General features: G+C 38.7%; 1 protein-coding gene across 8 annotated transcripts in view; it reads right to left on the bottom strand.

Moving 5' to 3' along the window:
• The window catches only part of CSMD3 (CUB and Sushi multiple domains 3), a 661,396-nt gene that overhangs the window by 93,969 nt on the left and 540,039 nt on the right, over positions 1–27,388 (bottom strand). For 5 of the 8 annotated variants that reach the window (XM_060775796.2, XM_060775789.2, XM_060775792.2 and 2 more), the window contains 8 exons: positions 26,285–26,473; positions 25,584–25,761; positions 17,115–17,260; positions 13,052–13,132; positions 10,665–10,787; positions 9,403–9,591; positions 8,983–9,129; positions 4,567–4,755 (listed from right to left, as the gene is read on the bottom strand). In XM_060775796.2, coding sequence (XP_060631779.2) covers positions 4,567–4,755; positions 8,983–9,129; positions 9,403–9,591; positions 10,665–10,787; positions 13,052–13,132; positions 17,115–17,260; positions 25,584–25,761; positions 26,285–26,473 — 1,242 coding nt within the window. The remainder of the gene's footprint in view (positions 1–4,566; positions 4,756–8,982; positions 9,130–9,402; positions 9,592–10,664; positions 10,788–13,051; positions 13,133–17,114; positions 17,261–25,583; positions 25,762–26,284; positions 26,474–27,388) is intronic. The other 3 variants (XM_060775791.2, XM_060775794.2, XM_060775797.2) reach the window with 1 other exon arrangement.

The raw sequence follows: 27,388 nt of genomic DNA, 5'->3' as shown, positions 1-27,388 counted from the left end.
TGTATGTTGTCTCACAGTTCCAAATGTTTGTGGTCTTACTCTTGTGGAGATCTTGAATTCAATTGCTTTGGCCTAGTAGTTAGACAGATATATTTTATGAAGCAAAATGTACCTCTCAATTCACTATTCACGCGCCCTACACCACTGGAGAAATTACACTGCTTAGCCAGTATTGCACCACCTGACATCCGCCGCGAAGTAGCAGCCAATAGTGAAAGGACCAAGGCAGAAACATCTCCAGCTCATCCCTTGTTTGGGTATCAGCCAGCACGCCAACGACTTGAATCTAGACATAGTTTTCTAAGATCTACAGAGACACTCGCTGGAACACCTCAGCAAGCGAGAGTCCAAAAGTGGCAGGCCCAAACCCAGCACCTCAACCAATGGCTGATACCCAATGAGAGACTCCCTCCTGGGCACACAGAAGACTGGGCGACTTGGAAGGCACTGAACAGACTGCGCTCTGGCACCACGAGATGCAGAGCCAATCTTCAGAAATGGGGCTACAAAGTGGAATCCTCGGCATGCGAGTGTGGAGAAAAGCAAACCACTGACCACCTGCTGCAATGCAACCTGAGCCCTGCCTCATGCACCATGGAGGACCTTCTTGCAGCAACACCGGAAGCACTCCAAGTGGCCAGATACTGGCCAAAGGACATTTAACCAACTACCAAACTCACAAGATGTGTATTTTTCTGTCTGTTTGCTTTGTTCTGTTAGAAATGTAATATATAATGGACTGGTTGCTCTGACACGACAAATAAATAAAATAAATTCACTATAGCATGATATACCTTTTATTATTTCTACACAAGTTAGGTTGGATACTAGGATTTGGATAACAACTTTCTACCCTGTCTATTAGAAACATGCACTTCAACATTTCACTTATGAAAACCAGGTCTAAGTGGGTGTTGCTGCCACTACAGCAAAGAGCCATCAGCTTCCTAAATAGGTTGTCATATAAGGCTCTGCAGGAGAAAATATGCTATGCACAAATAATTGCCCCAATTAGTTAATTTCCAAGAGAAGTCTAAGCAAGAACCATCACAGAGATTAAGATGTTCTGGGGATGCCCTGCTCTCGCTCCCTCCACAGTCATAGGCACGACTGGCAGAGATGAGAGAGAGGGCATTCTCAATGATTGCCCTTTGCTATGGAACTCCCTCCCTTGCAAGATTAGATTCTGTTCTTCAGAAAGATGGTAAAAACTTGGCTGTTCGACCAAGCCTTTGGGACAGTGCAATAAGCCAACAATAGGAAATTTTACCCTGCTGACTGGATCGAGTATGGGTGATCTGAGATGGTTTAAAACAATTAATTTTAAAGTGGAGAAAATAGATGTCAGTGTTTATGTATATTTATAGTTTATTTTATATTCTGGCATTGAATGTTTGCCATATATGTTGTGATCCACCCTGAGTCCCCTTCAGGGTGAGAAGGGCAGAATATAAATGTTTTAAATAAATAAATAAATAAATAAATAAATGAGAAAATAGCAAGGCAGTTAGTGCTGGACGCACAGTGAGATAAAATTTTTTTGAATATATTTTAAAAATGATTGAAAATGTGGTTTTCCTGTATATTGAGATAACCCGATGAAAGGAATCTAGGCCCAAAAAAAATCTTAAGAATTTGTCATGTGTTCTGTGTAAATTTCATGAATGTTAGGTTTTTTTTAACACAGAAAACAGTGTTTTCTGCAGAAGAAACATATTTTCTTGCAAAAAAAAAACCATATTTCTAGACAGAAATAAGATGATAGGCAAAAAAATAATGTTGTGAATTCTACACAGAATTTGCACATGGATGAGTTGCACCAAAACCAGCATTTTCTGCACAAGAAACTGCTTTTAATGAAATACAAATAGTATTCCTACACAAAAAGCTGGGTTTTGTGCAAAATAACTATATACAATTTTTGTGCAAAATAAGTAAAGGATTGCAAATGAACACTAAATACTACATGCTTTTAATTTTTTCCCCAAATTGGAGGAATACAAATTAAAAACTAGAAAGGTCCATATAGTAAGAAAGGACACCTTGAAATGAAAAGAGAAAATGGGACTACAAAGAGCAAATTGTGGCTGATTGATGGTACTGGAAGCAAATGCAAATATTGTTATATCCATCTTTTTTTCAAAATTGCTCCTGGATCACAGCTATCTTGTCTTTTACATGGTGATTGCTATTAGCCACCTCTGCCCTACCTATCTACTGCTCTTTTATCAAGACCTTTTTAGCATTTCATTTGTGTTCCAACTGAGCAAATTGTTTATAAGCTTTCCAGCAGATAATATGTCATTATTTCTTTGTTCTCCACAGGCCATGAAATACACTTAGTACTAAATAAATGTTCAATCATGATGCAGGGCATTGCAGTAGTTATCCTTAGTGCTTTAGTAAAATAAGAACAGTAGCAGCTATGAAACCTGGACCATGACAAGCTATATAGAAAGTTCTCTGATTTTCCCTTTTCCATGTTGTTAGCTTTAGCTTGTTTTAATAAAGCCATTGTACCCTTTCATCTATCTCATAACCATACCACATTCTACTTCCTCCTCTTGTTACTGTAGCAAAGGAGTACTTGCAAAAATTGTTTCATGCTATATTTTCTTATAACGGTTTTCAGTATTCTGATGTCAAAAGTGGTATTCATTTCGGGGAAATGAGGGTGAGAGAGGAAATGGTCTGCTGTAGCAGGCTACCCAGAACAGTGTAAATTGAACACTGAGGGCAGTATATACTATATATCCTCCACTATATTTTTGTTTTTGATTTTTCTACATTCTAATCAATGTGAATACAGTGATTTTCAATGCTGAAAAGGGGAAAAAGAAATTTGGGGTTGGCTATACAAATGCTTTCTTGCTTCCCAGTGATAGCTGAAAACACTTGGCTAAACATTAATCTCTTTGCCATTATACTGTTTGAGTGCAAGGATATAGATTGCTGAAACACAAGACAGGATCATGGTAGCCATGCATTTAACATAAGGTAACACATCTAACAATTATTTCTAACTAAAGCCATTCCATCGTTTATGATGACGTGTTATAATATTGACACCTGACACACAATAATACCGATTTTCTAGTCTGCTTTTAACTTGGTGGACTACAATTTGTGGAAGTATGGTTTAAAACAACGTATTACAATAAATGAAATTGCCTACTAAGAAAGTTTTCAAATAAACCAAGATGGGGAAACTTTTTTTATGGCTTTTAAATATTTATAGAAATTAAGGCACCACCATACCAAGGCATTTGACATTAATTTTGTTTCAAAATACATAAAGGGATTCCTGATCTCGGCAGCCTTGTATTTCACAGCAAAGCATTATTCCCAATGACTACTTATGAGAAATTAGCATTGATGAATTCAACATCGCATCACCCAAAAGGTCAGGAGAAAATGGGCTTGCATTTAAGTAGGAAAAACACTTAGGTGGCATTTCTGTAATAGAGATTTCCACTCAGATATGTCTGATATGTTAGAATCAATGTTGGTGTCTCATGCATCTCAATAGCAAATGTTTTGCTTTTAAGAAATATATACACAAAAACATGGCTGTTGTTAGCAAACACCAATCAAAGCGCTTTTCAGTCCCCAAGAGAGCTTCAATTAAACTGCAGATATATATTCTGTAACTCTGAGATTTATGTTGCTGCATTATAAATTTTTAAGGTTATTTTTAAAGACATATTTTATTATTAGTTTTAGTGACACAAATAATTAGTAATAATTCTCATTCTTTCTGTATGACAAATATATGGCAATCACATGAAAATATTTTTCTTTACTTTGAAATATAGTGAATCTCAGCTATTTTTAAAGATAATGTTTAGGGCAAATCAGGTACAAAAGTGAATATGCAAATTCTAGTAATTTCACCAATAAAGGATGTGACATCACATTAGAAACACAAAGCCCTAAGTATTAGGTGACACAGGAGTAAAGGAACACCCCCTCGAATAAACGGATTTCCCTAAAATAACAGTAATATATATATTCTACTCCTAGAGTTCCTTTTTATGGAAGTTATTACTAAAACTCTTCTACTTGGAAAAGAAAATGGGGGCTATAGTAATAAAATGGGGAAAAAAGCTTCTTGGCAAAGGGGACTGTACCTTCATGAAGTAGCCATTGTGATCATTTCCAAAGAAGGTAACAAAAATGTGAGGCACCAAGACTGAAAATGGCCTATTCACCTATTCAAAAAGGGTGAATTGGGGCTTCAATAAATAAGGCTTTGCAAGTAACTAGACCTGATAATGTTTAGACCTCTGAACCTGCAAACTTACTGAACCCAATAGGACTTACATCTAACCAGCCCTGTATAGGCTTGTACTGAAATAAATAATATCCAACACTTCACTGCATTTGGAACAGCCATCCAATCTGACTTTTCAAGAACTAGAGTTTGCACCTGTTACCACCACATACTAATGAAACTACTGCCTTTTGTGTTTAGTGAAGTGAGCAACAACACTATTGGACTAAAAACCATGGAGATTAGGACCACAGGCAGAGTATATACATCCAGATTTGTAAAGAAGAATATACCTTGACATGCTGGGACAGGTACATCCCATGCATAATATCCATGGGGAGACTTCCTGCACACAGCAGTGCTTTTTCCAATGAGCCGAAATCCTCGGTCACAAGCCCACCGAACCACACTGTTGAGCTGCCCACCTGTCTGACTAACTATGAATCCATGAGGCGGTGACTCTGGAGTACTGCAATAAAGAGCTTTAGAAAACAAAGAAACAAACAAAAATTATTAGAATCCATCTTGTACATGATGTTATTTAACAGCAAATATTTGTCTGTAGATGTTGGTGATCGGACCTGTTTAGCAACAGTGGCAAATTAAAGAAGCTTGTAGGGAAAGCAACAAGAATTGCTTTTATTATTGCGCATGACCAATAAAAATGTTTGGCATAATTATTGAGCAAAGAAACAAGAACTGCTTATCCTAATGGAAAAGATAACCATGGTCTATTCTGTCAACCATTGGGATTTGCCAATATGTTTAGTCATCATTTAACAACTGATTCAATGTTTTACTCTAGTTGGGATTAACCCAATACATCCTTCCTATACCATTTTCCAACAACCTAAAAGACGGCTTTATACATGGACCTCACCAGATGGTCAACACCGAAATCAGATTGACTACATCCTTTGCAGCCAAAGGTGGCGGACATCCATCCAGTCGGTGAAAACAAGACCTGGGGCTGACTGTAGCTCAGATCACGAACTTCTTATTGCCCAATTTAGAATAAAACTAAAGAGATCAGGGAAAACACACAGACCAGTTAGATATGATCTCACGAACATTCCTAGCGAATATACAGTGGAAGTGAAGAACAGATTTGAAGGACTAGATTTAGTAAACAGAGCCCCAGAAGAACTATGGACAGAAGTCCGCGACATTGTTCAGGAGGCGGCAACAAAGTACATTCCAAAGAAAAAGAAAACCAAGAAGGCAAAATGGTTGTCTGCTGAGACACTGGAAGTAGCCCAAGAAAGGAGGAAAGCAAAAGGAAACAGGGATAAGGGGAGATATGCCCAGTTAAATGCGCAATTCCAGAGGTTAGCCAGAAGAGATAAGGAACTATTTTTAAATAAGCAATGCATGGAAGTGGAGGAAGACAACAGAATAGGAAGGACAAGAGACCTCTTCCAGAAAATTAGAAACATTGGAGGTAAATTTCAGGCAAAAATTGGTATGATAAGAAACAAAGATGGCAGGGACCTAACAGAAGCTGAAGAGATCAAGAGAAGGTGGCGAGACTATACAGAAGATCTGTATAGGAAGGATAATAATATTGAGGATAGTTATGACGGTGTGGTGAATGAATTAGAACCAGACATCCTGAGGAGTGAGGTTGAATGGGCCTTAAGAAGCATTGCTAACAACAAGGCAGCAGGAGACGACGGGATCCCAGCTGAACTGTTTAAAATCTTAAAAGATGATGCTGTCAAGGTGATGCATGCCATTTGCCAGCAAATATGGAAAACACAAGAATGGCCATCAGACTGGAAAAAATCAACTTATATCCCCATACCAAAAAAGGGAAATGCGAAAGACTGCTCAAACTTCCGTACAGTGGCCCTTATTTCTCATGCCAGTAAGGTAATGCTCAAGATCCTGCAAGGAAGACTCCAGCAATACATGGAGCGAGAGATGCCAGATGTTCAAGCTGGGTTTAGAAAAGGCAGAGGAACGAGAGACCAGATTGCCAATATCCGCTGGATAATGGAGAAAGGCAGGGAGTTTCAGAAAAACATCTACTTCTGCTTCATTGACTATTCTAAAGCCTTTGACTGTGTGGATCATAATAAATTGTGGCAAGTTCTTGGTGGGATGGGCATCCCAAGCCACCTTGTCTCTCTCCTGAGGAATCTGTACAAGGACCAAGTAGCAACAGTCAGAACTGACCACGGAACAACAGACTGGTTCAAGATTGGGAAAGGCGTACGGCAAGGCTGCATACTCTCACCCAACCTTTTTAACTTGTATGCAGAACACATCATGCGATGTGCGGGGCTGGATGAATGCAAAGCTGGGGTGAAAATTGCTGGAAGAAACATTAATAACCTCAGATATGCAGATGACACCACTCTGATGGCCGAAAGCGAGGAGGAGCTGAGGAGCCTTCTAATCAAGGTGAAAGAAGAAAGCGCAAAAGCCGGGTTGCAGCTAAATGTCAAAAAAACCAAGATTATGGCAACAAGAATGATTGACAACTGGAAAATAGAGGGAGAAAATGTGGAGGCCGTGACAGACTTTGTATTTCTAGGTGCAAAGATTACTGCAGATGCAGACTGTAGCCAGGAAATCAGAAGACGCTTACTTCTTGGGAGGAGAGCAATGTCCAGTCTCGATAAAATAGTGAAGAGTAGAGACATCAGACTGGCAACAAAGATCCGCCTAGTCAAAGCCATGGTATTCCCTGTAGTAACCTACGGATGTGAGAGCTGGACCTTAGGGAAGGCTGAGCGAAGGAAGATCGATGCTTTTGAACTGTGGTGTTGGAGGAAAGTGCTGAGAGTGCCTTGGACTGCGAGAACATCCAACCAGTCCATCCTCCAGGAAATAAAGCCCGACTGCTCACTGGAGGGAAAGATACTAGAGACAAAGTTGAAGTACTTTGGCCACATCATGAGGAGACAGGAAAGCCTAGAGAAGACAATTATGCTGGGGAAAGTGGAAGGCAAAAGGAAGAGGGGCCGACCAAGGGCAAGATGGATGGATGGCATCCTTGAAGTGACTGGACTGACCTTGAGGGAGCTGGGGGTGGTAACGGCTGACAGGGAGCTCTGGCGTAGGCTGGTCCATGAGGTCACGAAGAGTCGGAGACGACTGAACGTATGAACAACAACATACCATTTTGCAGTGTGCTTGTATTGTGCATTGCAATTGGATTCACTTTTCAAGAAAAGGCCATCTTACTACTTGAGTTAGGAACTAGGCTTTCATTTATTTCTTCATCCACAGTGTGAACCTTACTTCTCTGCATCTGATAAAAATTTGCATGTGTTAATTACAAATGTAATCCACTTACACTGTGTCAACATCTAAGTTCAATTTTCTTTCTGAAGATTCTGCACATTGTAATTGATACTTGTTTTAACATGTATCCAGAATAATTAATATTAGTAAGAAGATCAAGAAAGATGACACGGGTCATTTCTGGATAAAGGAAATACAAATGCAGCCAGCATGAGGTAGAAGACAGGAAGAATTCCAAAAGATGTTGAAAGCATGCAAATCACTGAATGATATTATACAGTTTGAAAAAGGTTGTCTTGCATGGTTTATATTCTCATTCTCACTTGACTGAGTTGTGCATGCATATATTCTTCTGCTTATAATACTGGCAGTTACCTTCCTGATGTCTCTTTTGAGAAGTGAATGGATTTTGTACACTGTAAAAGAATCTCAGAGGAAAATCTAAATTGTTAATTTTACAGTGGAAATGTATTATTGGAATAGATCATAGAATAACAATGTGGCTGGAGTGGGAAGGTTATGTGTACTTGCTTTCTTTTCAACAGCAAATAACACTTTCATCTTTATATACATATCTTTTTGGAGTTTAAGAAATGCCTGGTGACGGCTGTTCAGCAGTGAGGCTCCTTCTTTGGAGGCTTTTAAACAGAGGCTGGATGGCCATCTGTCAGAGGTACTTTGAATACAATTTTCCTACTTCTTGGCAGGGGGTTGTCCTGGATGGCCTACGAGGTCTCTTCTAACTCAAGGATTCTATTATTCTAAGCTTCCCAACCTGCTTGATTTCATGGCCATCAGGACATAGCTATCATGAGATAAATAACTATATGAAGGTATACAGAAACCAGAAATGGTTTTCTATAAGCTTAAGTAAGCCTTGCTGACTACTTAAACTAAACATTTTCAAATATACTGAGGTTTTTAAAAAAGGCTTTGGGGTAATTTCATTCAATTTCATTCAAAGAATGAGGCCCCTATCTACACCGGCCCATGATGCAGTTTCAGAATACATTTTAACTGTCTTGAACTGCATTACAGGCAGTCCCCAATTTATGAACTAGATAAGCTATGCACTGCATAATATGGTCTACACTGACCATATCATGCAGTTCAATCTGCATTAAATTGTAAGTGTAAATGGGACCTGAGTATATTTGGTAAAAAAACATAATAATTTGAAAAGTTGTAGTCTTCAAAATAAAATGGGAACAAGAGTCACCTCTAAATATATTACTTTGGCCTTTGACATTGTTGGGAAATGGAACACAACTTGGTTGATTAGACACTCTTACCAACAGAATAAGAGCTTTGTTGTACATTAACACAGCATAGAACATTATTTCAGATACTCATTCTTGTCAACCTGCAACCTCTTTGTCCAGGTGGAAAATGTCATACAGAGATTAATCTACTGATTATATTGAAGAGTGGAAAGGGGAAATATTTGTGTTACCTACCTATATATCTTATCCTGAAACCCCTCTTGTTTGTTCCATGGTCTGCTGACCATCGGAGAAATACTTCATGGCCCGTGCTAGTTATATTTAGAGTTGACGAGTAATCTCCACTTAGAGAGATTAACAAGGGACTGTGACTATTTGGTCCTTAATAGCAGGAATAGACAAAAGAAATAGAGAGAACATGAAAACAATGATTAAAATTAGAGATATACCCAACGTGTCTCCAGGAAAAGTAGTTAGCAAAAAATACAATATCTTATAGTGGCATGTTGCATACTATAAATAAGATTTAAAGCATAAAGTGTGCACATCAATGACAGTATAATTAATGTATAAAATACAATATAGTTGTTGGGAAAATGTATATCAATATTAAAGCCGTCCAGTTGAATATACAGTTGAATATACTGTAGTTACCATCAAACACCTCAAGTATGTCAAATTCCTTTTCAGTTTGGAAGAATTCAAAATAAAGGCTGATGTTGTAACCCTTTTCCACAGTAATGGTCCATGCACACATCTGAAGATTTGGATAACTATCTGGATAGCCAGGGCTCATAATCACTCCAGTTGAATCCAGACGTAATTCATTTGCCGGACATAGTACTGCAAAGCAAAGAAGCTTTGTTATAGAAATTCAGATAACTGGAAAGATGTGAGTAGCATTTTTATTTTTGAACATTCACTAGCTATATATCAATATTTTCTTTCCTATGAGTGTAAAATATGAACCAATGGAATGTTTTAAAAGGTACACCTCACCTTATTTTAGAGATATTAATATATGCCATATTATATTTAATTAAGCCCTCATTATTTATTTAAGTTAACAAAAAGATGAGTGTTAGGCTAATTCAAATCCCTAATTTCTTCAGGTATTCCCTGATGCTACTGTATCTCAATCTTTCAGTTTCTCTATGCCACCATAATTTAAAAAGAAATGTTCTAACTATTAGATGTGATATATTTCATTATAATCCAGGAACTGTGATGAATATGCTCTATAACAGTTTGTAACTTGGTGGAAAACTGAACCTTAATAACATCCTGCCTAATCCCTAAATTCCATTTACAAGAAGGTCCAAAGTTAGTTTACAGCTTGATTGATTTCATTGATTTTTTTTGTAAACAATATTTTATAATATAAATTGACCACAAGGAAGCAGTAGAAGCATTGCTGAATAACCCTCTCCTTTTTGTGACTAGTTGCAGAAAGCTTCTGAGAACATAATTAGATGTAATTATGGTTTTTATCTGATGTAAGCAAGTCATCAACTTATGCATGGACAACATGTATGGAATGTCATGTATTAGTAGTATATGCGGCCTTAAATGTTCAATGGGCAAAAAATTAAAAATAATAATAATAAAATTATCACAAATTAGGGGAAAAATATGAAGCTAACAAACTAGGCTAAAAATCAGGAAGCTTGTGATTCATACTTCATTTCTGCCATTGACCCAAATCTTTTAGATCCAAATCTCTGGTCATTAGATTGCAAAACCAAATTACTTTACAGAAGTGTTTTAAGGTTATAATTTATCAATATATGAAAAGTTTCATATCTAAAGTTTTATATGTGTGCTAATACATAGGCCTCTGTTGTCAGCAAAATTTCAAAACATATCACAACATGGAATTAATATTGATAAGTTTGTAGAAAACGAAAGAAAAGTACACAGAAAACCTTGACAAGCAGGAGGTACTCCATCCATCTGTAGCCTCTCTCCCAGTCTACATGTCAGAATCTCATTACCAACCAATGTAAAGCCTGGTAGACACTGGTACCTTATTATGTCTCCTGTTTGATTTAAACAGAAAAGACAATAAGTCTGTAGTTAACCAACAATTAATTGAGAATTTTGACATTGACAGTTGCATTGATTAATGAAGTACTTTTCTCACCATGAGGAAATGACCAGTACACCACCAACTCTGATTAGAAAGAGGAAACATTATGGAACATGAGCAGCCACATTTATCATTTTGTGCCAGCTATACTATTACCATGACTCATGTACTTTGGATGGCTGTTACTTTGCAGAGCAAAGCAGTAGGCTGATAGAGTCTGAAAGCTCCGTATTTTGTTGCTGCCATGGCAGTAATTAATAAGAAAGCTATGAAGTTTCTTATACCTGATAGGTAGCCAGACAGGCAGGTAGGTAAGTAGACATATCAGCAAAATATCTATGCAGTTCAGATAATGTCTTACTGGAATTGAAGCTACTAGGCAATTTAAAAACAAGTTTTAAAATGCAGCCATATATGCAATGCTCATGAAACTTTTTTTTGTATTAATTTTTTTAACATGACATAGAACAAATTTTTGTAGCATTACATTCTCTTGTGCAATAGAAAGTTTTCCGTATGGGACTTTGTTTTGTCTCATCAAATTCAGAAAGAATGCATCTAGGCAGCCATATATGTAGCAGTAGCAGATGGATCTGTGTTCAGTTAATGAACATTCAAATATTTTACAGAAGGTGATCATCTGGCTGAACAAGCAAACTTTTTTTCCCTAAAAGAAAATGGTCTTGTCCATTCAGCCAGGTAATTAGCTTCAATAAAACCTTTTAAATCACTTCTGGCTGCATGCACATGTCTCCCTCATCTGCACATATAGTTGCTTAGTACTACAGCCAAACCCTCCTTACTAGATGATGAGGACCACAAAGTGCAGAAAGTTTGACAGTTATGGTCAACTGAAGTTCCACAAAGTACCTCAGAATTACTATAATGTGTCAATATATTGGAAATAAGGACTTCGATATATTTGGGTAGGCACCAGAAAGTGATACATGTCAGATTATTTTGTTAGTTAAATCTGTTTTGAAAAGTTGGATTTATTTCTGATAGTATGTTACAAAAATAATGGGTTTGATCTAGTCTAACATGGTGACTGCAATGGCTATACACAGAGAACCTGTAATGGTCTGAAACCATGCTCTATAAGGAACAACTTAAATAATTGATTTTGTTTAGTCTGGAGAATAAAACATTTAGAGGTGTCATGATAGCCATGTTTATACATTTAAGAGGATGCCACATTGAAGATGGAGCCATCTTGTTTTCTGCTATTCCAAGGACTAGGACATGAAGTAATGGATTCAAACTACAAGTAAAGAGATTCCATCTACTCATAAGAAAGAACTGTTCAACACTGCCTAGGAGTTTGGTGGAGTCTCTTTCTTTGGAAGTTTTCAAACAGAGTTTGGTTTGCCATCTGTTGGGAGTGCTTTGATTGCTACACAGGAGGGCTTTGGATGGGATGACCCTTGTGGTCTCTTCCCAGGTGGGGCTTTGGTACATATGTTCTTGTTTTCCTTTCCCTATTGCTCTTTTCTTCTCATCCCCCAATCTATGACATATGTGCACGCTAAGTCTAATGAAACTTGTTCTTCTCCCTCTTTTTTTGGCACCATAGTAGATACATTAGTGCCCTGTTCCAATGCATTTTAAATGCCCATTTCTGTCCCTAGGGCAAATGAAAATTTCCTCTCTCATGCTGCATTCACACTATACATATATTAATGTTGTTTGGCACCACTTGAACCGCTATGGTTGAATGATATGGAATCCTGGGAGCTGAAATTTCATGAGGTATTAGTACTCTTTGGCAGAGAAGACCTCTTGAAGATACTCCCATGAAAAAAGCCAACTCATTATCCTCTTCTATGATATTATCTTTCGAAGTGTCAGAGATAATACTAGAATGAATATGTAGAAAACATCATAATAATCAGGCCTAGTAGATAAGGAAGGCTCTCCAAAGACAGCAGAAAATTCATTAATGGGCCACAGTTTTCATGTATTTTGAGTGTCACCCCTTTCTCCAGGCACATGCTACAAAACAAACCCATACATCAATCACACTCTATTTTTCTAAATGTTTGATTATCTGGATAATTCTGAATTCTACAGGAACTTATTTAATTGGTGAAACCATTTCTAATTTTTCTCTTCATGCATATTGATATGAATTTAAAGCCTCAGAATGCTTGTGCCCATTCAGCAGTATTAGTTTTGGGAATAAATGTGTGTTATTTATGTTTAGACTGGTTTTACCTATTTCAAATTCATCATCCTCAGTCAGGATTTCAGCATTTGGTACAGCAGCTGGTGCCTGACACACTCGGAGTTGATATGCTGTGAAATGCAGTAGAAACATTATGATCAATAGGTTTGTAAGGTAACAACAAACACTTATGACTTTACTGTGAACAGATCAACTTCACACAAAACAAAACCCATCATTCATTAGGGTTTGGAATGTTAAAGGAACATTTCAGAGTTACAGGGAGATTATTTCTCCAGAGCTTTTATTTCAGTGTTGTACTCATCTGTTTAAACAAAATACTTAATGGTGATATCACTATTATATATAGGCATTAGGGCTGTGTAAAGTTATTGTTAGTCCTTGTAAATCAGATTAAATTCATTAAATTCATACTTATGATGTGATATCCAAGATGTGGGAGTGGCCTGCACCAAAACTTAGGAATTAAAACTTACCCAATATTTTTCATTTGAATTTTGTAAACCTCAGAAGCCTTCCAAAGTAAGTTTCATTTTCAGTGCAAGGACACAAAGCAAAGCCAAAAAGGCTGCCATTCCTCTTTAAATTAATTCTCTCTTGCCATTAGAAGAGGGAAGCAGCAGGGAGAAAGCAGAGTTCACTGAGAAAGAGACTGAGAAAGCACAGAATTCTGGGAAATGTAGTTTGAGAAGGCAAGGAGCCCTATGGCAGAGAATTCAAAAGGTCCTGCCCTAAACTTCATTTCCTAGAATTCTGTTCAGCATCAGAAAGCCCCAGTTAGGATAGGGGCGAGAATTGTCCCTCCGTAGCAGCAGCCAGCCAGAGTTGCTATAAATTGTTGAAACTGCAAAGAGGAGGACTGACTGATACCTCTAGTAAGTACATATCTGTGCTGGGCTGGGAAGAAATCCCTAAATTGAAGTTCTATTGGTTAATATGAGAGACAATCAATGAGATAGCTGTTGTGGTTTAAAAAAATCATGTTTTTGTCAAAACTTTAAAAAAAATCCTAAAATCATTATTTATTTATTTACTGCATTTCCTTCTATACCACTTTTCTCACCTCTAGGGGGACTCAAAGCGGTGTTTCATGTATGAACATTTCTGAAAGTTGAAGGGATTGATCCCTGTTATTTTGTACCATTGTATAGAAAATTCAAGAAGAGAGCTCTTGTATTTTCTTTTTAAAATGTTGTTTATAAAAACTTTGAAAATTCCCCAAAACTCTGTGGATGCGTGACACATTCTGAAATTTGATGGGCTAAGAGTGTTAAATGTGTTTTTCCATTGTAGCAAGTTTCACCCCAATAGTTGTAAAACTGAGGGAGAAAAGAGCCCATGAAATTTCCCCATTTGTGCAATTACTATAATGAAAAAGTAATGAAATGTAGTTACTCCCATTATAGTAACAACATTTTCACTAATGATACTTTAGAAACAGTTTAGAAATGAAACACCGGAAACACCTAATTTTGTAATGAGTTTTGAAACATTTTTTTCATTGATTGCACAGCCCTAATAAGCAATGTTAGGTCCCAAACCACCTCCATAGAGAAATTTGATGGGCTAAGAGTGTTAAATGTGTTTTTCCATTGTAGCAAGTTTCACCCCAATAGTTGTAAAACCGAGGGAGAAAAGAGTCCATGAAGTTTCCCCACTTGCATAATTACTATAATGAAAAAGTAATGAAATTTAGTTACTCCCATTATAGTAATAAAATTTTCACTAACAATACTTTAGAAACAGTTTAGAAATGAAACACCGGCACCACCTAATTTTGTAATGAGTTTTGAAACTTTTTTTTTCATTGATTGCACAGCCCTAATAAGCATACCTATATGTTAGGTCCTAAACCACCTCCATAGAGCCAATATCAATTTAAAGCAAACCACAGTCCTTTTTTTTTTTTTTTTTCACTTTTCAAGTGAAAGACTAAAACACATTTACATTATTATGTGTTCAGTGTACAACAGTGCTTGGCTTATAAAAATAAGGTAAAAATAATAAGTACATAAACTTCCACAATATGATCCCAAGGCATGAAATACATAAATAAACTGAGTGCATGTGCAATACTTTCGCTGTACTATACAATTGAAAAGTGCCATATTAGCTAATCACTCTAAAAGCATGGTATATCTATATTTTGGGGGATATGAAAAAATAGATCTCCAAGAATGCTCTGTCAACCGAGTCTGTCACTTTTAAGAGTGATAGCTTGTTGCCTCAGATTAATTAACATTTAAGGCAACAGAACATGTTGGAATATTATTTTTGGAAATCTAATTTTGGGGACTGTATAGCATGAGTACAGCTTCTTCTAGCTTCTAGCTCCCCAGAGTACAATTAGAAATAATATATTTCACCTTGTTGTAATTCTAAACTTGGTATCTAAGAAAGTGGTGACAAATACTTTTTAGAGGAAACTAAAGAAAATTACAGTGGACATACTTCTTCTTTGCCCTTCTGCAAACTTTTTCAACCACAGTTTTCCAATTGGAATACTGAAAGGGTTGCCCTCTTTGCTTCCAAATATTCTGTATATGTATATGCATGTGCGTGACAGAGTATGTTAATATGCGTATATTTCATTTCAAACTTATCCTGCATACGCAGAGAAGAAAAAAAAACTTAAGTGGAAATTTTAGGGGTAACTATAGAATCTTGCAAAAGCACGTATTAAATGGTTTTCACTTTTTGTATGAAGATTTCCCATGAATTAAAATATTTTTATACATTTTTAAACCTAAGGATGAAATTCAACAGAGATCAAAATCAAGTCCCCATTCAAACAAATAAATGAATAAATAAATAGGCACAGGAATAAGCATAGGATTGAGGAGATCTGAATCAGCAGCACCTTATGTCAAACAGATCCAAATATTGTTCACCACAACCTGTACACAAGCCACAAGGGAATGACATGAAACTGTTGCAGCTTTAAGAATAACATCCAGATCACGAGAAGCAAGAATTTTATCATATCTTCAGCCTTTAGGCTACATCTGGAGTACAGTTTAGGCCTCATATTTGAAGTATATTGACAAATCAGATTGTGTCAACAGTAGGACATCCAGAACATTGAGGAAACAAGAAAACAAATCTGGTGAAGAGCACCTGAAGAGCTGGATACACATATACAAGAGAAGAGGAAATTAAAAGGTGACATGATAGTTGTCAAAGAAAATCTGAAGGGCTGTTATGCAGAACATCCTTTATGCTGCTTCAAAGTGCATGACTAGAACTAATGGATAAAAACAACAAAGAAGCAGATTTTGCCTCACTTTGAGGAGAAACTTCTAACCATAAAAAAACGTTCAGTAGTGGAATGACCTTCCTCTGCAGACAGTGGTCTCTTTTCAATTGAATATAAAAGCAGAGGCTGGGTTGAGTTCTACACTAAGCAAGAGGCCTCCAAAGACCTGCCAAATTTAAAATTTTGATTGTAAGTGATGTTTTATTATTTTTTATTTTGTGGAAGATTTTCCTGAGTCATATTTTGGCTTTATTCTATTTTCCCCCCTCTTCATAAGTGCCATGGTTACTCTGTTACTCGCTTCTCCCTCCAACCTTAATTCATTTTCTACGAATTCTAATGCCATATTTTCCATTGCTGCTAGTATTTAAACTTTCCTATAACTAGGTACAGTAGAGTCTCACTTATCAAACATAAATGGGCTGACAAATGTTGGATAAGTGAAAATGTTGGATAATAAGGAGAGATTAAAGAAAAGCCCATTAAATGTCCAATTACATAATGATTTTGCACATTAAGCACCAAAACATCATGTTTTACAACAAATCAACAGAAAAATACATGGTGCAATGTTATGTAGTAATTACTGTATTTACGAATTTAGCACCAAAAGATTGCAATGTACTGAACCAGCTGTGGATTGCATTGGATGATATAGAATGTTGGATGAACAAGACTTTTCTGTACATGACTCTTGTGACAATCATATTAAAGGTTACCTAGTAGCTTTTTGATATAACAATAAATAATTCAGATGGCATTGAAAAGAGTGTTATTTTATAGATGAACATACATTCACATATTCAATAGGAAATCAGCAAATAGATCACACTAACCATGATAACTCAGCACAAAGAAGCCACTTGTTGTGAAGTCACTATGGAATTTTATGAGTATCTGATTTGAAGTGCTGTAGACAGATTCCAATGCTGTGTTTCCACTAAACTGACCAATCTGCGGTGAACTTTGGTCAGGTCCATCCCTGAAAAGAGCAATCACAATGCCAGCAACAAAGTTAAATAAAAGTTAAAATTCTCAAGACATACCAAAAATAAAACATAAATAAAGAAGAATGCAGAGTCATGTGTCAACAGCACAATTCTGTGATTTAGAAGTAAAACCCCTTGTTTTAATTACTCTCTAAGATAATGGTTAAAAACAAGTTGCAATGCAACAGGAAGCAGACAGCCCTCTATTCCATAATTGTTCATTGTTCCACAACTCTTATAGCTGGAATTTGGTATCTAGTAGCTCCTTTTTACACAGTTTCTACCACTTTGACCTTCAAAAAGATTCAAGATCCCTCCCAGGTGTACAATCTATGATTTGTTTAGATAAAGTGATCACTGCAAGGGTCCTCAGCACTACTTATAAATCCTGGCAAACAACACTTAATGCCATATTAAAAATTGTTGGCAATTTTCAATGGAAACTAGGATGTTTTGAGAAGGCATAGGTGATGAGTAGAGTGGCTCTTCTTCCTCTTCACTATGAGAAGTGAGAGAGATAGCAGGAAATTGTTTGGCGGCAGAATGAGATCTGAATGTGGGCAGAGAGATGGTTTATTTCTTTACAATAAATCTTGTGATAATGGGTTCTCCAATAAGGTGAACACACAAAAGACAGAAAATCCAGAGTACAGAAGGTCATTACACCAGACTTTTGGTGTCCATTGGGATTTGGTTCCAGGACCCTTTATAGTTAAAAAAGTGGATGGTGAAATTCCATTAGAAACAATAGCATAGTAAAATTGTGTCCCTTACATAAAATGGAAAAAAATCGAGGTTCATTTGTTTGTTTTTTTTGTGGGGAGAATATTTTCAAGCCATGGATTGCTGATTCTGTGAATTCATAATCCATTCATACAGAGAAAAAATGTACCGTATTTTCAATCTAACTGGCTAGAGCAATATTCACACACACACACCTTGGAGTATTTAAATAAGAAAATGTGAAGATGGACAAGTAAATGGACCCTGCTGATCAAATTTTTGGTATTCCAAGAAACACCTATATTTTATTTTGTCCTTTTACAAAGTATGAAACTACTTTAGAATATACTCATGCGTCCATAAATATTATGTCAACTGTATTTTACAAATATTCAATATTCTGAAGACAATGTTTATAGAGTATTCAAAGTCTTTGGCTAACATTCAAGTGGATTACATAAAGATGTTGGCATTGTCTGTTAACTATAAGATTTGTGGTCATATTTAGACACTGAAATGCTGGCATTTGAAGTAACATAAAAATAGCAGACCATTTATAATTATGCCATTTTTAACATTCTGGCAGATTTCTAATCAGATCAATAGTGGGCAAAATATCATTTCCAAAAAAAAAATAAAATCCTGTTTTTTTTCTCTGTTCCCAGAAATATCCTGCCTTTTTTTCAGGCACCATCAAAATTGACAGATCATCCAGTTTATCTGCTTTAAACTGGATTATATGTCATCATAAAATCAAAGTAAATAATCCGGATTCAAAAACTGGATTATATGGCAGTGTAGATCCAGCCTCAGTGGATCCATGCACCTTTAAGAAATCAAGCGGGAAAAGTACTAATTCAGTTCTTGGTTTTCATCAAAAACATAAATGTTTTGTATGACAATTCTCTAATTATTTATTTGAATTATATATGTTTTCTAATTTGTGATACAAGAAGAAGTGGTTCTCTATCAAGTTGATGGATTTCTTTCAATGGCTCTATCAGAAAGGGTAGCTATTTTAATTGCTTATTTTAAATAAGGATGCTGCAGAATGTAGATGTAACACTACTACATTTTTGTAGGCCAGAATCCAAGCCTTTGAATTCCCCATGGAAGGCAATTTTTTATGAAGATTTTTTTTCCTGAAATATTTTCTTTTCCTTAACCTCAATTTTGAGATATAGCCATTACTGACAACAGTAGTGCATGCTATGCATTAAAAACCATTGCTCCAAGAAGCAAATTATTGAAAATACAAGAAACGTTTCTCTGAACACGGCTCTGAAAAATCACTGGATCGGTTTCCACAATCATGTTTATAACAATCTATTATGGCTGCTTATTAGGCACCGTAACTTCTCCAATATTTTTCAGCAACATTTGTTTTTATATCTCCTCTTTGATTGCAGGTTTGTCAGTACGTAAGGCAGCACCTATTCAGTAAATGTGGATGGTTAAGTGGCAAAGCGAGATGATCAGCCTTCAGCTAGAGGAGGCAGCTGACTAGAATAAATATAGTTTGTTCATGCTGTGGGAACTGCAGGCAAAAAAGAAGAAGAAGAAGAAGAAGAAGAAGAAGATTTCTCTTAGACTCGCAAGGCTTTCCAGCTCAGTGTAGAGCTACCAGCATTAACCCCCTCGATGGACTGTCACCTTGTCGTGGTGAGGGGGCTTGCGTGTTCCGATGAACCTGTGGGCACAACAACTGGAGTCGTGCACTCCCAGGAGTGGCCGCGGGGGAGGTCCCAGACCAAGCACAGTCCGAAGACCCAAAGACCTCAACGGCGGAGCAGGCGGAGGATAACATGGCACATGTTACAACGGCTGCGAAGGCGGAAGAAGGCTGCAACAGACTGAGAAGCCATGGTCATTGTGTTAAACTACATCACCAGTGGAACCTCATCTGTGAAGACTGTGTGTTGTTCAGTTGTGCACTGACCTCCACACATTAAAAAAACCCACGCACAGGCGTCTTCCAAAGAAAATAAAAACCAAGCAACCAAAGTCCCATGGCGATCAGCGAGTGGCGACGGGGGCAGGACTGTGAAATCTGGAAGCCCCTAGTCACAGACTGGCACATGGGCGGTGGGTACGGACTCAGTCGTTCTACCTCAAGGTCCGAGGCAGTTGAGTAGTTCGGCAGCTGTATCCACGACTGAGCAGCCCTATTGAGGACCCACTCTGCTCACCCCACACGGGGAGGGGGCTAGAAAAGGTGCCCTAAACATAGTCTGCCTCACTTATCCCTGACTGGACTGCCGCGTCCAGTGGGGTCACCATCCTGCGGCCAAAAAAGAAAAATGAACTTCGGTACGTGGAACGTACGGACTCTGATGGACAACAGTGACAGTGAACGCCCCGAACGCAGAACTGCCATCATCGCAAGGGAGCTGGGACGCTTCAACATCGACATAGCAGCCCTTCAGGAGACCCGGAGAGCAGGAGAGGGACAGCTGAAGGAAGAAAAAGGAGGCTACACCTTCTTCTGGAAGGGACTGCCCGAAAAAGACCAAAGAATGCACGGAGTTGGCTTTGCCATCAGGAATGATCTGGTGAAACATCTGTCCGAAGCACCCACTGGCATCAACGAACGACTCTCAACCCTCCGAATTGATCTTGCCAAAAACCAACGGGCAACCATCATAAGTGCCTATGCACCAACACTAGACGCTGATGAAGACATCAAGGAGAAATTCTACTGTCAGCTGGACAACGTCCTATCGGGGATACCTAAGGAGGACAAAATCATTCTCCTGGGGGACTTCAATGCAAGAGTCGGGCGAGACTTCGACCTGTGGCCAGGCACCATAGGAAAAGACGGGGTTGGAAACAGCAACTCGAATGGCATCCTGCTTCTCACTAAATGTGCGGAGCACAACCTTGTCATCACCAACACGCTCTTCCGCCAGAAAAACAAGTTCAAGACATCATGGAAGCACCCACGGTCAAAGCATTGGCACCTCTTAGACTATGTAATCACACGTGCCAGAGACCGCCGTGACGTACTCCTCACAAGAGCCATGACAGGTGCTGACGACTGCTGGACCGACCACAGGCTAATCCGATCCACGATGGCTATCAAGATTGCCCCCAAGCGCAGACTCCAAGGAAGAAAGACAAGGCGCAAAATGAACACCCAAGCCCTTCAAGAGCCCTCCAGGCGAGCCCATCTCCAAACAGCACTCAAGGACCATCTACCCACAGTACACCCCGAAAATGTTGAGGAACACTGGAACAAACTGAAGACCTCCATCATCCAAGCCTGCGAAGAATCTATTGGATACCAAGCCAAGAAACATCAAGACTGGTTTGATGAAAATGACATCGAGATCCAACAGCTAATCGACAAGAAAAGGAAAGCCTTCCAAACATGGCAGAGAGACATCAACTGTGCTGCTAAGAAAAAGATCTACGCCAGTGCAAAAGCTGAGGTCCAAAGAAGGACAAGAGAACTCAAGAACATCTGGTGGACAAAGAAGGCTGAAGAAATCCAACACCTGGCAGATACCCATAATGCTCAAGGATTCTTCAAAGCCACAAAGGTCATCTATGGGCCAAGAAACCACGGCATACAGCCTCTACGCTCATCAGACGGAACCAAACTCCTGAAGGACCAAAAGTCAATTGCACTACGTTGGAAAGAACACTACCAAAGCCTCCTAAACCGCAGCTCCAGTGTGGCCGAAGAGGTCCTCTCACAAATCCCGCAACAACAAACCAGGGATGAGCTTGCAGCAGTGCCTAGTTTGGAAGAAGTCAGCAATGCCATCAGCCAACAAAAGAACAACAAAGCCAGCGGACCGGATGGGATCCCTGCTGAAATCTTTAAAGAGGGAGGACCTGCGCTGACACACCAACTCCACCAGCTCATAGAAAAAGTGTGGGTGACCGAGAAAATCCCAGCAGACTTCAAGGATGCCACCATCATCACCCTCTTCAAAAAAGGGGAAAGAACAGACTGCGGAAACTATCGAGGTATCTCCCTTCTAACCTCCGCTGGGAAAATCCTCGCAAGAATCCTTGCAAACCGCCTTCTGCCCCTCTCAGAAGACACCCTCCCAGAATCCCAGAACGGCTTCCGCCCCTCCAGAGGAACTGTGGACATGATCTTCACTGCACGACAACTCCAAGAAAAATGCAGGGAACAAAACCAACCTCTGTACATGGCATTCATCGACCTTGCAAAGGCATTCGACACAGTGAATCGCAGCGCTCTCTGGACCATCCTCCAAAAAATCGGGTGCCCAAGCAAATTTGTGAACATCCTGCGGCTCCTCCACGATGACATGATGGCAACAGTCTTGGATAGCAATGGCTCCCAAAGTGACCCATTTAAGGTGGAATCGGGTGTCAAACAGGGATGTGTTATTGCCCCAACTTTATTCTCCATCTTCATCGCCATGATACTACACCTTGTTGATGGGAAGCTTCCCACCGGAGTGGAAATCATCTATCGGACAGACGGCAAGCTATTTAACCTCAGCAGACTGAAAGCCAAAACCAAGGTCACAACAACATCTGTTATAGAACTCCAGTATGCTGATGACAATGTCGTCTGTGCGCATACAGAAGAAGATCTACAAGCCACTCTAAACACCTTTGCAGAAGCATACACAAAGCTTGGCCTGTCACTGAACATCGAGAAAACCAAAGTGCTGTTCCAGCAGTCACCAGCCATCCCCTCTCCAATGCCAGAGATACAGCTTAATGGCGTAACATTAGAAAATGTCGACCATTTCCGCTACCTTGGCAGCCACCTCTCCACCAAAGTCAACATCGACGCCGAAATACAACACCGCCTGAGCTCTGCAAGTGCAGCATTTTCCAGAATGAAGCAGAGAGTGTTTGAGGACCGGGACATCCGTAGGGAGACCAAGGTGCTTGTCTATAAAGCTATTGTCCTCCCAACCCTGCTATATGCCTGTGAGACGTGGACTGTCTACAGACGTCACATGCAGCTCCTGGAACGATTCCATCAGCGCTGCCTCCGGAAAATCCTGCAAATCTCCTGGGAAGACAAGCGGACAAACATCAGCGTGCTGGAGGAAGCAAAGACCACCAGCATTGAAGCAATGGTCCTCCAACATCAACTCCGCTGGACAGGCCATGTTGTCCGGATGCCTGACCACCGTCTCCCAAAGCAGTTGCTCTACTCCGAACTCAAGAACGGAAAACGGAATGTTGGTGGACAGGAAAAGAGATTTAAAGATGGGCTCAAAGCCAACCTTAAAAACTCTGGCATAGACACTGAGAACTGGGAGGCCCTGGCCCTTGAGCGCTCCAGCTGGAGGTCAGCTGTGACCAGCAGTGCTGCAGAATTCGAGGAGGCACGAGTGGAGGGTGAAAGAGAGAAACGTGCCAGGAGGAAAGCGCGTCAAGCCAACCCCGACCGGGACCGCCTTCCACCTGGAAACCAATGCCCTCACTGCGGAAGAAGATGCAGAGCAAGAATAGGGCTCCACAGCCACATGCGGACCCACAAGGAAACCCATGATGGAAGACCATCTTACTCGTCCAACGAGGGATCGCCTAAGTAAGTAAAGTAAGTACCAGCATTAAGTTCTTGCTGATGGCAGCGATGCCAAATGAGGATAACTGGAGCCTGAAGTAGAAGGCCTGGCAAATGAGGCAGTGAAAAGAGATGCACTGAATCATAGCTGCATCTTTTTCCTTCCTTGTTGTTAAAATCTTCTCTTTAGCCTCAACTACATTCACACGATTGGTCATTCCTTCTTGCTTTGCAATTATTTCCCTCAATTTGTCATCCTTCTGTCACTGAAAGTACTGCTCAAATCACTACTGATCAAGATTTTCAATTTAGACTTTTTGCTGCCATGCACATAGATTGAAAAAGTGGGCATTGGATCTATTACAAAGCTGGTTATATCTCTTTTCAAAGTAATAGTTTGTGGGCAAAATAACTTGCTTATTTGAGTCTTTCTAATGAACAATGTTATACAAAAGTAAAAAATCCAAAGGCTGTTTGATTAGAATATACAGCTAGATTTTTCTAGATTTGGATCTACCTATTTGACTTTAATGATGAATTCTAATCCACATACTGTATTTTTTGGAAAACATTTATTTATTTATTTATTTATTTATTTATTGTGATATTTCTATCCCACCTTTCTCAAGCCTGAACACGACTCAAGGCGCCTCAGCAACTCAAGGCAGCTTAATTATATTAATTTCTATCCCAATAGATGTATTAGGGCTTATTCTCAGGGGATTTTTTCATGTATCAAGTGCACACATTATTTATGCATTGTCTGTACTCCAATTGTGCATTCGGTAATAAGTCTCAAGTTCATCTATTTACATAGGCATTTACCTCTCATTGAAAGGTTCCCATAGAATCAAAGAATAGAGTTGGAAGAGACCTCATGGGCCATCCAGTCCAACTCCCTGCCAAGAAACAGGAAAATCACATTCAAAGCACCCCATACAGATGGCCATCCAGCCTCTGTTTAAAAGTCTCCAAAGAAGGAGCCTCCACCACACTCTGGGGCACTGAGTTCCACTGCTCTCATAGTTAGGAAGTTTTTTTCCCTAATATTCAGGTGGAATCTCCTTGGTAAATGAGTCCATCTGGCTGTCAATCTTAACTCGGCTTATTTTGGGAGTAGGGCTTATGTTCTGAGCATCCCGAAAAATCATGCTTGGGTTTATTTTCTGATTAGGTATTATTTTTGGTAAAACAGGATATATCTCTTGTGGTTTGGTTCCAGGACTCCTATATAACAAAATCCATGGATGTTCAGTTCCCATTATATACAATAGCAGAGTAAAATGGTATCCCTTAAATAAAATGGTAAAATTAAAGTTTGCTTTTTGGATCAAAAAGAAAATTCAAGCCTTCGATGGTTGAATTTATGGGTGCAACATCCACAGATATCGAAGATCAATTCCAGTTGATTGCTGTGAATTCTATGACTAGCTGCTGAATCAGTGAACCACCTCTCGTTCACCCTTTTATTGTATTAATGACAGCCTAAATATAGCATAAGTCATTAATAAAATGTATTTGGGAAGCCATCAACTGAAACATTCCCAAAGTACCAGATCCCATCTGATTTTGAAAGCTAAGCAGTGTCACCCCTGGTTAGAACTTGGATGGCAGAATGACAACAAATGCCATGTGATGGAGGCTATATTTCATGAGAAGGAACAGGCACAATAGCTTTTGAGTATTCCTTGCCAAAGGGGGTGAGAGCCATGAAGTTGATGAGGTTGCTATAAATCCACAAGAACTTGAAGGGACACACTTACACACACACATTTGGGAAGCACTTACACGTGCTGATTTTTTTTTAACAGAAAAAGATATTAGTGTGCTCATTGGGGCTTACTCGCTGGTTTTCTATGTTAATCATAACCTATCTGACATATAACAGAAAATGATAAAGAAATGCCAGTAATTATAATTTCCAAATACAGAATACATCTTATTAAGCTTTAGTTGACTTATTGAAGAATGCAAGATATTTTGTACTACAAATCTGAAATGCTGAAACACACCAAAACAGTAAGATGAACCAAAATATTAACTGTTATACAATAAATGGGTTGATCATGTTAATTTCTGCTTACCAAACAGTTATAAAATCATATATTGGTTCCGTCTGAAGAACAGTAAAATTGATATAAATTCCATTCCCAGGTGGTACTTTAACAAGCCAAAAACAGTCTTGGAAATTTGGATATTCATCAGGATATCCTGGTGAATATATAGTACCATTCATAGCAGTTATATTTCCACCGCAAAGAGCTGTAAAACAAAACAAAAGAAACTAACAGCAATAGTTTACAAATATCCTGTAATATTTCTGCATTTTTAAAAAAATAAAGTTAAAAAGAAATCAGACTGACATGAATGACAAGAAGCAGATGCACTACTCAATTGGTCTCAGCACTATTAAATATACAATGTGATCCTACCATATGATGAGAGGCAATATGAATAACATTTGGAAAGTGACCAGACTGTGCTAGTTCCTCCATGGTAAAGAAAAAGAAACTAAATAACAAGAAACTAAATTGACTAGTTTAAAGATGACGTAATTAATTTCCCAACCACATTTAAGATATTAGGAGTGGGGATTTGAGTCACCCGTTGCCTCCCTTCAATAGTTTTCCCCTAAGGGAAAACTTGTCTAAGCATCCCAAGAACTGCAGCTATTGTATAATACTTGAGTAATGTTCAATTTCCTTAAACATTCCCGTCCCCAAAAACACAATGTTTACTTCTTCCAAAATGATACATGTATACGAAATATCTACTGAAAACATACCTTCACACCTTGGTAAAGGATGGTTCCAGTTACGGCTGATTCCATGAAGACAAGTAAGAGCTGAATTTCCAATTAAAGTATATCCCGGAAAACACTCAAATGAAACTGTTTGTCCCACAGTAAAGTCAGTTCCAATGACAAAACCATTGCGAAAGGGTCGTGGATCAGGACAACTTTGCAACTGATATGCTAAAACAAAATGTTAAGCATCATTACCTCTTTAGACTACCAGCAATGTTTTTCTCCCTGAGATGTAATTTTCCAAGTTAAAACAGCTATAGCATCCTATTCCCTGAAAAGGTTGTGAAGCTTTTCAAAACATGTTGCTGGGTAAACTTCTATTACCCATAGAAGGTGAACTTGCCTTGTGAACCAAGCAATTTTCTACAATTCTCTTTCTCCCCACTTATCTTTCTCAACCACCCACTGACCCATCAGCCCCCAGTGGCGCAATAGGTTAAACCGACAGGTCAGCGGTTCGAATCTGGGGAAAGTGGGTTGAGCTCCCTCTGTCAGCTCTGGCTCCCCCTGCGGGGACATGAGAGAAGCCTCCCACAAAGATGATAAAACATCCGGGCATCCTCTGGGCAATGTCCTTGCAGATGGCCAATGGCCAATTCTCTCACACCAGAAGCGACTTGCAGTTTCCCAAGTTGCTTCTAACACACACACACACACATATACACACACGCACACCAATTAATTTCTTAAAAACAAACAAAACAATGGAAGACACTTTTATGGAAAAATTACATTTCCATGCCCTCCAGTACTGGGTTGAAAATTATATTGTGCTCAGACTGAGATAAAACCAATAAGTGTATGCAATGACATATACTGATGTCACATTGAGAGAGAGCTGGTTTCAGAAAACCTATGATCTAATTATACCACAAATATAGTATCCAAATGTTAATTAAGAAAAGGTTCTCTCTGCAGAATCCGCAGTCCAGATCAATATGTGACTTTCTAGTAACTACCCCTACAAATGCCTGCAGGAGAGATGGACAGATTTATCATCTTTAATTTTGTCCAGACCCTTCTGGTCTTAAGTTCATTCCAACCTATTTCTACAGCACTTTGCATTTATTAAAGTTGTATGCA

Source organism: Anolis sagrei, chromosome 4 (assembly GCF_037176765.1).
Source record: "Anolis sagrei isolate rAnoSag1 chromosome 4, rAnoSag1.mat, whole genome shotgun sequence".
In the NCBI taxonomy this organism is placed as follows: domain Eukaryota; kingdom Metazoa; phylum Chordata; class Lepidosauria; order Squamata; family Dactyloidae; genus Anolis; species Anolis sagrei.
Note: the sequence above shows the minus strand (reverse complement) of the source record. Positions and strands in the feature narration are given on the sequence as shown.